The following is a 12229-nucleotide window of genomic DNA, read 5'->3' as shown; positions in this document are numbered from 1 at the left end:
ATGGAATCTCTGTAATTTCCAGTGCCCCTGAGAGGTGAAATAGATGAAATCTGTGACCTGTGTGTAATCGCGTGATGAACTAAGCTGCTGCACCGTTGGAAAGGAAAATGCTACAGTGCATGATGCGAGATAGTCTTGGTCAAAGTTTCCAACTTTCTGTCTGCTCAGATGACAAACCGCAGGTGTAAGTTTCAGTAACATACAAACTGGGTGCATGCTATGTAATATACTCAGGTGACCAATGGGGTGTGTGCTTGTAATATGCTACCATGACCAACTGGATGCGGTGCTTGTATTATACCTTCTTAGATGATCAACTGGTTGTCGTGTAATATAATATACTTAGGTGACCACTGGATGCTTGCTTGTAATATAATTTAGATGACCAGCTGGTTGTGTGCTTGTGATATACCCAGGTGACCAACTGGATGGTATTGCTTGTAATATACCCAGGTGACCAACTCTGGATGTGTGCTTGTAATATACTCGGTGACCAACTGAATGTGTGCTTGGGATATACTTTAGATGAGCCAATAGGTTATTGTGCTTGTGATATACTTATATGATGACCAACTGGTTGTGTGCTTGTGATATACTTAGATGACCAACTGGATGTGTTCTTGTAAAATATACTCCAGGTGACCAACTGGATGTGTGCTTTATAATGTACCCAATGCACCAACTGAATGTGCGCTATAATATCCTTAAATGACCAACTGGTTGTGCTTATGGTATACTTTAGATGACCAACTGGATGTGTGCTTGTAAATATACTCAGGTGATCAACTGAATGTGCCTGTACTGGATGACCAACTTGTTGTGTCAACATTATACTTAGATGACCAACTGGATGTGCTTGTATTAAAATTAGATGACCAACTGGTTTGTGCTGTGAGGATATACTTAGATGACCAACTGGATGTGTGCTTGTATTATTATTTAGATGACCAACTGGATGTGTGTGCTTGTATTATACTTAGATGACCAACTGGATGTGTGCTTGTATTATACTTAGATGACCAACTGGTTTGTGTGCTTCGTATTATACTTAGATGACCAACTGGATGTGTGCTTATATTATACTTAGATGACCAACTGGATGTGTATTGCTTGTATTATACTTAGATGACCAACTGGATGTGTGCTTGTATTATACTTAGATGACCAACTGGTTGTGTGCTTGAGATATACTTAGATGACCAACTGGATGTGTGCTTGTATTATACTTAGATGACCAACTGGATGTGTGCTTGTATTATACTTAGATGACCAACTGGATGTGTGCTTGTATTATACTTAGATGACCAACTGGATTGTGTGCTTGTATTATACTTAGATGACCAACTGGATGTGTGCTTGTATTATACTTAGATGACCAACTGGATGTGTGCTTGTATTATACTTAGATGACCAACTGGATGTGTGCTTGTATTATACTTAGATGACCTCCAACTGGTTGTATTATACTTAGATGACCAACTGGATGTGCTGTAGTATACTTAGATGACAAACTGGATGTGTGCTTGTATTATACTTTAGATGACCAACTGGATGTGTGCTTGTATTATAACTTAGATGACCAACTGGATGTGTGCTTGTATTATACTTAGATGACCAACTGGATGTGTGCTTGTATTATACTTAGATGACCAACTGGATGTGTGCTTGTATTATACTTAGATGACCAACTGGATGTGTGCTTGTATTATACTTAGATGACCAACTGGATGTGTGCTTGAGATATACTTAGATGACCAACTGGATGTGTGCTTGTATTATACTTAGATGACCAACTGGTTGTGTGCTTGAGATATACTTATTACTTAGATGACCAACTTAGATGATGTGTGTAAGCTTGTATTATACTTAGATGACCAACTGGGTGTGCTTGTATTATACTTAGATGACCAACTGGATGTGTGCTTGAGATATACTTAAGATGACCAACTGGATGTGTGCTTGTATTATACTTAGATGACCAACTGGTTGTGTGCTTGAGATATACTTAGATGACCAACTGGATGTGTGCTTAGTTATACTTAGATATGTAAAGTATTCAAATCTGGATGTGTGCTTGTATTATACTTAGATGACCAACTGGTTGTGTGCTTGAGATATACTTAGATGACCAACTGGATGTGTGCTTGTATTATACTTAGATGAATTAACCGATGTGTGCTTGTATTATACTTAAAGATGACCAACTGGTTGTGTGCTTGAGATATACTTAGATGACCAACTGGATGTGTGCTTGTATTATACTTAGATGACCAACTGGTTTGTGTGCTTGAGATATACTTAGATGACCAACTGGATGTGTGCTTGTATTATACTTAGATGACCAACTGGATGTGTGCTTGTATTATACTTAGATGACCAACTGGATGTGTGCTTGTATTATACTTAGATGATGACCAACTGGATGTGTGCTTGTATTATACTTAGATGACCAACTGGTTGTGTGCTTGAGATATACTTAAGATGACCAACTGGATGTGTGCTTGTATTATACTTAGATGACCAACTGGATGTGTGCTTGTATTATACTTAGATGACCAACTGGATGTGTGCTTGTATTATACTTAGATGACCAACTGGTTGTGTGCTTTGAGATATACTTAGATGACCAACTGGATGTGTGCTTGTATTATTATACTTAGATGACCAACTGGATGTGTGCTTGTATTATACTTAGATGACCAACTGGATGTGTGCTTGTATTATACTTAGATGACCAACTGGATGTGTGCTTGTATTATACTTAGATGACCAACTGGATGTGTGCTTGTATTATACTTAGATGACCAACTGGTTGTGTGCTTGCAGATATATACTTAGATGACCAACTGGATGTGTGCTTGTATTATACTTAGATGACCAACTGGATGTGTGCTTGTATTATACTTAGATGACCAACTGGTTGTGTGCTTGAGATATACTTAGATGACCAACTGGATGTGTGCTTGTATTATACTTAGATGACCAACTGGATGTGTGCTTGTATTATACTTAGATGACCAACTGGTTGTGTGCTTGAGATATACTTAGATGACCAACTGGATGTGTGCTTGTATTATACTTAGATGACCAACTGGTTGTGTGCTTGAGATATATACTTAGATGACCAACTGGATGTGTGCTTGTATTATACTTAGATGACCAACTGGATGTGTGCTTGTATTATACTTAGATGACCAACTGGATGTGTGCTTGTATTATACTTAGATGACCAACTGGATGTGTGCTTGTATTATACTTAGATGACCAACTGGTTGTGTGCTTGAGATATACTTAGATGACCAACTGGATGTGTGCTTGTATTATACTTAGATGACCAACTGGATGTGTGCTTGTATTATACTTAGATGACCAACTGGATGTGTGCTTGTATTATACTTAGATGACCAACTGGTTGTGTGCTTGAGATATACTTAGATGACCAACTGGATGTGTGCTTGTATTATGTAGATGACCAACTGGATGTGTGCTTGTATTATACTTAGATGACCAACTGGATGTGTGCTTGTATTATACTTAGATGACCAACTGGATGTGTGCTTGTATTATACTTAGATGACCAACTGGTTGTGTGCTTGTAATATACTTAGATGACCAACTGGATGTGTGCTTGTATTATACTTAGATGACCAACTGGATGTGTGCTTGTATTATACTTAGATGACCAACTGGATGTGTGCTTGTATTATACTTAGATGACCAACTGGTTGTGTGCTTGTATTATACTTAGATGACCAACTGGTTGTGTGCTTGTATTATACTTAGATGACCAACTGGATGTGTGCTTGTATTATACTTAGATGACCAACTGGTTGTGTGCTTGTATTATACTTAGATGACCAACTGGATGTGTGCTTGTATTATACTTAGATGACCAACTGGATGTGTGCTTGTATTATACTTAGATGACCAACTGGTTGTGTGCTTGTATTATACTTAGATGACCAACTGGATGTGTGCTTGTATTATACTTAGATGACCAACTGGTTGTGTGCTTGTATTATACTTAGATGACCAACTGGTTGTGTGCTTGTATTATACTTAGATGACCAACTGGTTGTGTGCTTGTATTATACTTAGATGACCAACTGGATGTGTGCTTGTATTATACTTAGATGACCAACTGGATGTGTGCTTGTATTATACTTAGATGACCAACTGGTTGTGTGCTTGTATTATACTTAGATGACCAACTGGTTGTGTGCTTGTATTATACTTAGATGACCAACTGGATGTGTGCTTGTATTATGCTTAGATGACCAACTGGTTGTGTGCTTGTATTATACTTAGATGACCAACTGGATGTGTGCTTGTATTATACTTAGATGACCAACTGGATGTGTGCTTGTATTATACTTAGATGACCAACTGGATGTGTGCTTGTATTATACTTAGATGACCAACTGGATGTGTGCTTGTATTATACTTAGATGACCAACTGGATGTGTGCTTGAGATATACTTAGATGATGACCAACTTGTTGTGTGCTTGTATTATACTTAGATGACCAACTGTGTGTGCTTGTATTAAAATTAGATGACCAACTGGTTGTGTGCTTGTATTATACTTAGATGACCAACTGGATGTGTGCTTGTATTATACTTAGATGACCAACTGGTTGTGTGCTTGTATTATACTTAGATGACCAATTGGTTGTGTGCTTGTATTATACTTAGATGACCAACTGGATGTGTGCTTGTATTATACTTAGATGACCAACTGGTTGTGTGCTTGTGATAGTGGTGTTCCGATTAATTGAAATGACTGCTGTTTTAGTCTTTGAAACACTTGACGATGGAACATATCTTCAGAAGTTGTCAGGGCCTGAAAACTTGTTTAATTCTTAGAAAACTCACTTCACTAACTGAAAAATCTGTTGAATATGACTGAATATTTGTTGAAGACTCAAGGAAGTTTATGTTCATGATATATTAGTCATCACTTTTAAGTAGCAAATTAAGCATCATGTTATACATATTTTCAATAACAACCTCTATAGGAAAATCTGAAAAATGGCGCTAAACTTTATTTTTCGATGTTTGTCCATTGGTAATGAAGCAATCATCAATTGTGAGATTTCAACCAATTCCCAACACTAGCTTGTACTATACTCAGGTGACCAACTGAATGTGTGCTTGTGATATACTTAGATGACCAAATGGATGTGTGCTTGGATTATACATGATAACTTGATTAACTTTTTACTTCAGTGTTTATGTATTACAATGTCCATCCTTGTGCACTTTAGAACTTGAACCTCCTGGCATTCTAAAGAGACAGATCGGAATGCTTCATGTGAGTTATTTACATGTCCCATTTTCCTGTTTCTGTCTTATTTCAGTGTTTGGCCTTCGTTGACCAGTACGCACCACTTGTCCTTGACCTTCTTGCCAGCGACATTGACCCCAGGCAAATCTGCAAGGTGAGATTCTGTGATAAGTAGCTAGGAAATGTTTTTTTAATCTATTTATCATGTCAATTCAGATTGTTGCCGCAACGCCGACCAGGGGATATTCAGCGGCGTCCGTCCGAATGTCTATGCGTCGATTCTTGTTAACGCGATATCTCATGGACCGTTGTACCCAATGTCTTCAAATTTGGTGACAGTTTACATTGGGGTATTACACAGACACCAGTTTATTTGGGTGACCATGACCTATCTTCAAGGTCACCACGATACTTTGACCGCTTTTTAAAGGCGATATCTCATAAAACATTGCACCCAATGTTTTCAATTATGTTGACAGCCTACATTGGGGGATTATGCAGACACCAGTCATTTCAGGCATCTTGTATGTGACCCAAAAATAAAAAGTAGTAGATATTCCATTCTTTAGCGGCGGGGGACATTGCCATATCAGTGGCAAAACACTTGTTTGTTATGAATTTGGAAAAAAATCCATTTAGTCTAACTTCATTTTTCGAATAACTGCAACATTGCTGGTGTGGTGTTAAGCAATATGTACTCACCCACTCATTGGTAGTTTGGCTCAAAATGTTATATTTTTTTAGATATAACCTTTGTAGTTATAAACCGAAAGCTGAAAATTCTCATTACCATTCCTCAGATTTTCTCTCTGGGTAAACTTTATGTATTGCGAAAATGGTCTACACTAGCCTATTAGTTCAATTAGTACTTTCAGATTTATGGTTAGTTTCTTGCTTGTTTCTGTTTGTTAATACTTCTGTCCTCTGTATTCAGAAAATATGTGAATAGCATATGCTGACAGCAGCTCTGTTTAAGTGACTTCTTTTGTTGATGTTTAAAATGTTGACTTCATAATCATGTGAGCTTCAGCAGTATATTTGTCTTTTGAAATTGTCCTAAGCCTTATGTTCTGTCTAACAGACCATAGGCTTGTGTCCAACCAGCCAGAAGGGTGTCCAGAACAAGCTACACAAGTTGTTGGGGCAGGGCAAGTGCTCATATGGACCAAGCTTCTGGTGTGCCAGCAAAGATAATGCCATACAGTGCAAGGTGAGTACTTGGATTGTGGTATGTGATGAAGTGTAACAGGGGTACTTGGATTGTGGTGTGTGATGAAGTGTAACAGTACTTAGATTGTGGTGTGTGATGAAGTGTAACAGGGGTACTTGGATTGTGGTGTGTGATGAAGTGTAACAGGAATACTTGGATTGTGGTGTGTGATGAAGTGTAACAGGGGTACTTGGATTGTGGTGTGTGGTGAAGTGTAACAGGAATACTTGGATTGTGGTGTGGGATGAAGTGTAACAGGAATACTTGGATTGTGGTGTGTGATGAAGTGTACCAGGGGTACTTGGATTGTGGTATGTGATGAAGTGTAACAGGGGTACTTGGGTTGTGGTATGTGATGAAGTGTAACAGGGGTACTTGGGTTGTGGTTTGTGATGAAGTGTAACAGGGGTACTTGGATTGTGGTGTGTGATGAAGTGTAACAGGAGTACTTGGATTGTGGTGTGTGATGAAGTGTAACAGGAGTACTTGGATTGTGGTGTGTGATGAAGTGTAACAGGAATACTTGGATTGTGGTGTGTGATGAAGTGTAACAGGAATACTTGGATTGTGGTGTGTGATGAAGTGTACCAGGGGTACTTGGATTGTGGTGTGTGGTGAAGTGTAACAGGAATACTTGGATTGTGGTGTGTGATGAAGTGTACCAGGGGTACTTGGATTGTGGTGTGTGATGAAGTGTAACAGTACTTGGGTTGTGGTGTGTGATGAAGTGTACCAGGAGTACTTGGATTGTGGTTTGTGATGAAGTGTAACAGTACTTGGATTGTGGTTGTGTGATGAAGTGTAACAGGAATACTTGGTTGGTTTAGTGTGGTGAAGTGTAACAGGAATACTTGGATTGTGGTGTGTGATGAAGTGTAACAGGAATACTTGGATTGTGGTGTGTGATGAAGTGTACCAGGGGTACTTGGATTGTGGTGTGTGATGAAGTGTAACAGTACTTGGGTTGTGGTGTGTGATGAAGTGTACCAGGAGTACTTGGATTGTGGTGTGTGATGAAGTGTAACAGGAATACTTGGATTGTGGTGTGTGATGAAGTGTACCAGGGTACTTGGATTGTGGTGTGTGATGAAGTGTAACAGGGGTACTTGGATTGTGGTGTGTGATGAAGTGTAACAGGGGTACTTGGATTGTGGTGTGTGATGAAGTGTAACAGGGGTACTTGGATTGTGGTGTGTGATGAAGTGTAACAGGGATACTTGGATTGTGGTGTGTGATGAAGTGTATCAGGGGTACTTGGATTGTGGTGTGTGATGAAGTGTACCAGGGGTACTTGGATTGTGGTGTGTGATGAAGTGTAACAGTACTTGGATTGTGGTGTGTGATGAAGTGTACCAGGGGTACTTGGATTGTGGTGTGTGATGAAGTGTAACAGGGGTACTTGGATTGTGGTGTGTGATGAAGTGTAACAGTACTTGGATTGTGGTGTGTGATGAAGTGTACCAGGGTACTTGGATTGTGGTGTGTGATGAAGTGTAACAGGGGTACTTGGATTGTGGTGTGTGATGAAGTGTAACAGGGTACTTGGATTGTTGTGTGGGATGAAGTGTAACAGGGGTACTTGGATTGTTGTGTGGGATGAAGTGTAACAGGGGTACTTGGATTGTGGTGTGGGATGAAGTGTAACAGGAGTTCTTGGATTGTGGTGTGTGATGAAGTGTAACAGGAGTTCTTGGATTGTGGTGTGTGATGAAGTTTAACAGTACTTGGATTGTGGTGTGGGATGAAGTGTAACAGGGGTACTTGGATTGTGGTGTGGGATGAAGTGTAACAGGAGTACTTGGATTGTGGTGTGTGATGAAGTGTAACAGGAGTACTTGGATTGTGGTGTGTGATGAAGTGTAACAGGGTACTTGGATTGTGGTGTGGGATGAAGTGTAACAGGGGTACTTGGATTGTGGTGTGGGATGAAGTGTAACAGGGGTACTTGGATTGTGGTGTGTGATGAAGTGTAACAGGAGTTCTTGGATTGTGGTGTGTGATGAAGTGTAACAGGGGTACTTGGATTGTGGTGTGTGATGAAGTGTAACAGGGGTACTTGGATTGTGGTGTGTGATGAAGTGTAACAGGAGTTCTTGGATTGTGGTATGTGATGAAGTTTAGCAGTACTTGGATTGTGGTGTGTGATGAAGTGTAACAGTACTTGGATTGTGGTGTGTGATGAAGTGTAACAGGGGTACTTGGATTGTGGTGTGTGATGAAGTGTACCAGGGTACTTGGATTGTGGTATGGGATGAAGTGTAACAGTACTTGGATTGTGGTATGTGATGAAGTGTAACAGGGGTACTTGGATTGTGGTGTGTGATGAAGTGTAACAGGAGTACTTGGATTGTGGTACTTGCTGACCTGCTGTGATATGACAGAAATACTCTGTGAAACTGCATTAAACAAAACTCACTCACTTACCCTGCATTCCCTCACTCACCTGTCCTTGTGTTTCAGGCCATGGAGCACTGCCAGAAACATGTCTGGAACTAGACACAAGCCAGGATCAGGAACACAGCGAAAAGTGAAATTCAAGCTCAGAAAATTTTACACACTTAAATACTTTTATTTTGTATTAAACTAACTATTGCTTAACATTGGATGCTATATACTGTTGTGTTCCCTAGAACATGTGGAAAGTGGACCAATCCAGGAGATTATTAGACCCCTAGATACATACTTTTACTTCACATTAAGTGCTAGATCTTCCCTTGTATCATTGTGTTTCCTAGAACCTGTGGAAAGTGGACAAATCCAGGAGATTATTAGACCCCTAGATACATACTTTTACTTCACATTAAGTGCTAGATCTTCCCTTGTATCATTGTGTTTCCTAGAACCTGTGGAAAGTGGACAAATCCAGGAGATTATTAGGCACCTAGATACATACTTTTACTTTGCATTAAGTGCTAGATCTTCCCTTGTATTATTCGTCTCACTGTACAAGTGTGATAGTGGTAAGGACATACTTTTAGGTGATCTGAGAAATGAACCTTTCTTTATTTAAATTATGCTTCATATTATGTAGTTGTATACAGTGGAATCTTTACTTGAGGGTACATCTATATTTTCATGGTAATTTGGTTTGATATAATTCCAGGTTTGTTCTTATAAAATTGTTATATGTCCTAATCCTAAAAGTCACATTGGGTTTTGAAGATTTGTGAATTCTGTTTTATGAAGTTAAGTTTAACAGGATTTTTACAAGAGTGGAAAATAATTCAATAATGTTTCGGTTTGAATATTGTTTGACAATAAAGTCACCTTGTGTTTTTCTGTATTCAGTGATATAACATTTTACAAACTGAATTGATATGAAACTATACATTGGTCCATGTGATATGTTTGGTGCGTTGATTTGATACTATGTTATTTTCATATATCATGTACATACCGGTTTGTTGGGGTAAGAACTGCAAGGAGTAGAATGTATTGTGAAAATTATGCAAAACAGAAAAATTCAACATGTAGGTTGTACTCAATACTGACCTCTCAATGAGAAACTGTATATATTGCACTATTTTTGTAACCATCAGCATTGTTGTTAGTGTACGTTACTTTAATGGTCTACAAACTTATAGCCTCTCCTGGTATGGAAACATCAGCAACAGTAAATACAGATATAGATCTTGTTGCAAAAAAACATTAGTATTCATAAATTTCGAAAAAGATGCAGGACATGAATTATATTACTTCTGCAGAAGACAAACAACATGAAGAAAACATTCCAGCTTTGTCTCATTATCCAGAGGTGAAATGACAGCAGGTTTGTCATTTGCAGGGGTGGAAATAACCCATTGCCCGATGCCCAAGTCCAGTGTTTTTTTCTGTTGGGCAAGCAAATTTGTGTATCACACTGTACCGGTGTCCAGTTGACTTTCCAATATTAATTATGTTGTTTATTTAAAAAATCAACAAGAAAACGGACGGTATAGTGGAAAAATTATCAGGGCAAGTGATTTTACATGTGCCACTGTACCGGAGTACACTAGCAATTTTAAAGTTATTTCCACCCCTGATTTGTATCAGCAGGAAACATGTGGACCATTATTGTGGAGATGCTGTTTACCGCCATCCAAGATGAATATCGTATTGTTTAAGTATGTGCGTACACTCTTACCTGTTGTATATATTCTTAAGGCCCCAATTCGGTAGTTAGTTTGCCCATACGTTAATGACATTAATAGAAGTTAAAGGACAACCATGTCATGACAGATTAACCAAAGTCATGTGCAGCAATCAAGTGTTTTTTAGCTTCTATTGGTTAGTGTAGTTCTGAAACTGCAGACGCACTGAGACTGATAACATTTTGAGAAGAAGATAAGTGAATGCCAAGATCGAAGTCCGTCCTGATCAGGGACAGTGTGGACAAACCAACTATTTTAGGAGGGTATTGGTGTGTTCTCATAGTATCATGTATACATTTACCTGTTCTGTCCGGATCCATTCTTTTATATTGAGAGTATTCAGTTTGCATTTGGAGAGAAAAGTTTTGCAGTTATGTGTCAGCATTAGGAGCGAACAGGATTTGGTGTAATCTATATTAAGAGCAACTGAAATAGAAACATGTTTGGATGTATTGGAATATATCGTGTATGAAAAGTGCTTTCTCCACATACTATTGAAATTACACCTGTGCATATTTGTTGGTGCAAAGAAAGATATGAGTTATTGAATATTTTTGGATTTTTATGGTTGGGTTTAAGGATCACATCTTGTTTAGTGTGGATGAGACATTGCTTCAGTTTTTTTGTCAGTTCTTGGAGTAGAATCAGTTTGGAGTTTATGTAACAATGGGGTTTTAACAATGCAACACCTGATGGTGGAAGCAAGACTGATGATTCTTTCAGTTTGCCAGGTGCCCATGTGTCAAGTACAAGTGCCATTCATTCATAATAAACAAGATGTCCTCAACTCCATATGTGTATGGACTAGATGCCAAATAAGTTCTTCGTAAACGAGTAAATCAAAGTTCTGAATGTATTTAGCAAAATGTTTTTCCCTTTTCAATAAAAAAAATTTCCTTCATGTGAGTTGTGTTTTCCATTGTATGACTTGCTAGCATTATTTCCCACTACTTCCTAAGACTCAGCATCGGGTTAGCCACAATATTTAAGTCTGTTATTACCCATTCAGATCTGGTTTTTTTCTTTGTCATTCCCCATTTATCCGTTGTGTGTCATTCCCCACACATTCAAAGATATTATCCCTTGTTATTTTTATTATCTGAGACAATAAATCCACAGGAAAATGCACATTAAAATCGCCACAGCCTATAAAGCTAACATGAAAACTGATATGGACATTTTCCTGTGATTATATATTTGTTTCTTAGATATATTTATTCATTCTTTCACATCTCTTTTCCATGTCTCTGCCACAAAAGGCTTACTATGCTTGTCGAAAAGAGGCAAACATCGGGTGGTCCTTTGACTTGGTTGACACATATCATTTCCCAGTTTTCAGATCGATGCTCATGCTGTTGATCATTGGATTGTCTGATCCAGACTCGATAGTTACAGACCGCTATTTATCTGTATTCTTTCACATTCAACTTCTTTTCCATGTCTCTGTTATTAATATTGGCTCCTATTTCCCCAGACTTTGTTATTCACCCATATCTCTCTTATTTATCTTGACTGTTATTTCCCAAGTCTTGTCTTATTCCCCTTGACTCTCATATTTCCCAGGTCCTTGTTATTCTCCCTGTCTCCATTGCCTATATTATCT

The 12229-nt window shown here is 38.5% G+C and overlaps 1 protein-coding gene across 1 annotated transcript; it reads left to right on the top strand.

The window, feature by feature from the left end:
• Nucleotides 1-5311: 5311 nt before the first annotated feature.
• On the top strand, nucleotides 5312-9023 carry LOC124278456 (prosaposin-like). The gene is made up of 3 exons (XM_046714162.1): nucleotides 5312-5440; nucleotides 6368-6496; nucleotides 8957-9023. Exons 1-3 carry the CDS (start codon nucleotides 5327-5329, stop codon nucleotides 8990-8992), a joined length of 279 nt encoding a protein of 92 aa, XP_046570118.1. The 5' UTR covers nucleotides 5312-5326; the 3' UTR covers nucleotides 8993-9023.
• Nucleotides 9024-12229: the final 3206 nt, after the last annotated feature.

This window comes from Haliotis rubra, unplaced genomic scaffold (assembly GCF_003918875.1).
Source record: "Haliotis rubra isolate DU_JTF1 unplaced genomic scaffold, ASM391887v1 Scf237, whole genome shotgun sequence".
Lineage (NCBI taxonomy): Eukaryota > Metazoa > Mollusca > Gastropoda > Lepetellida > Haliotidae > Haliotis > Haliotis rubra.
Note: the sequence above shows the minus strand (reverse complement) of the source record. Positions and strands in the feature narration are given on the sequence as shown.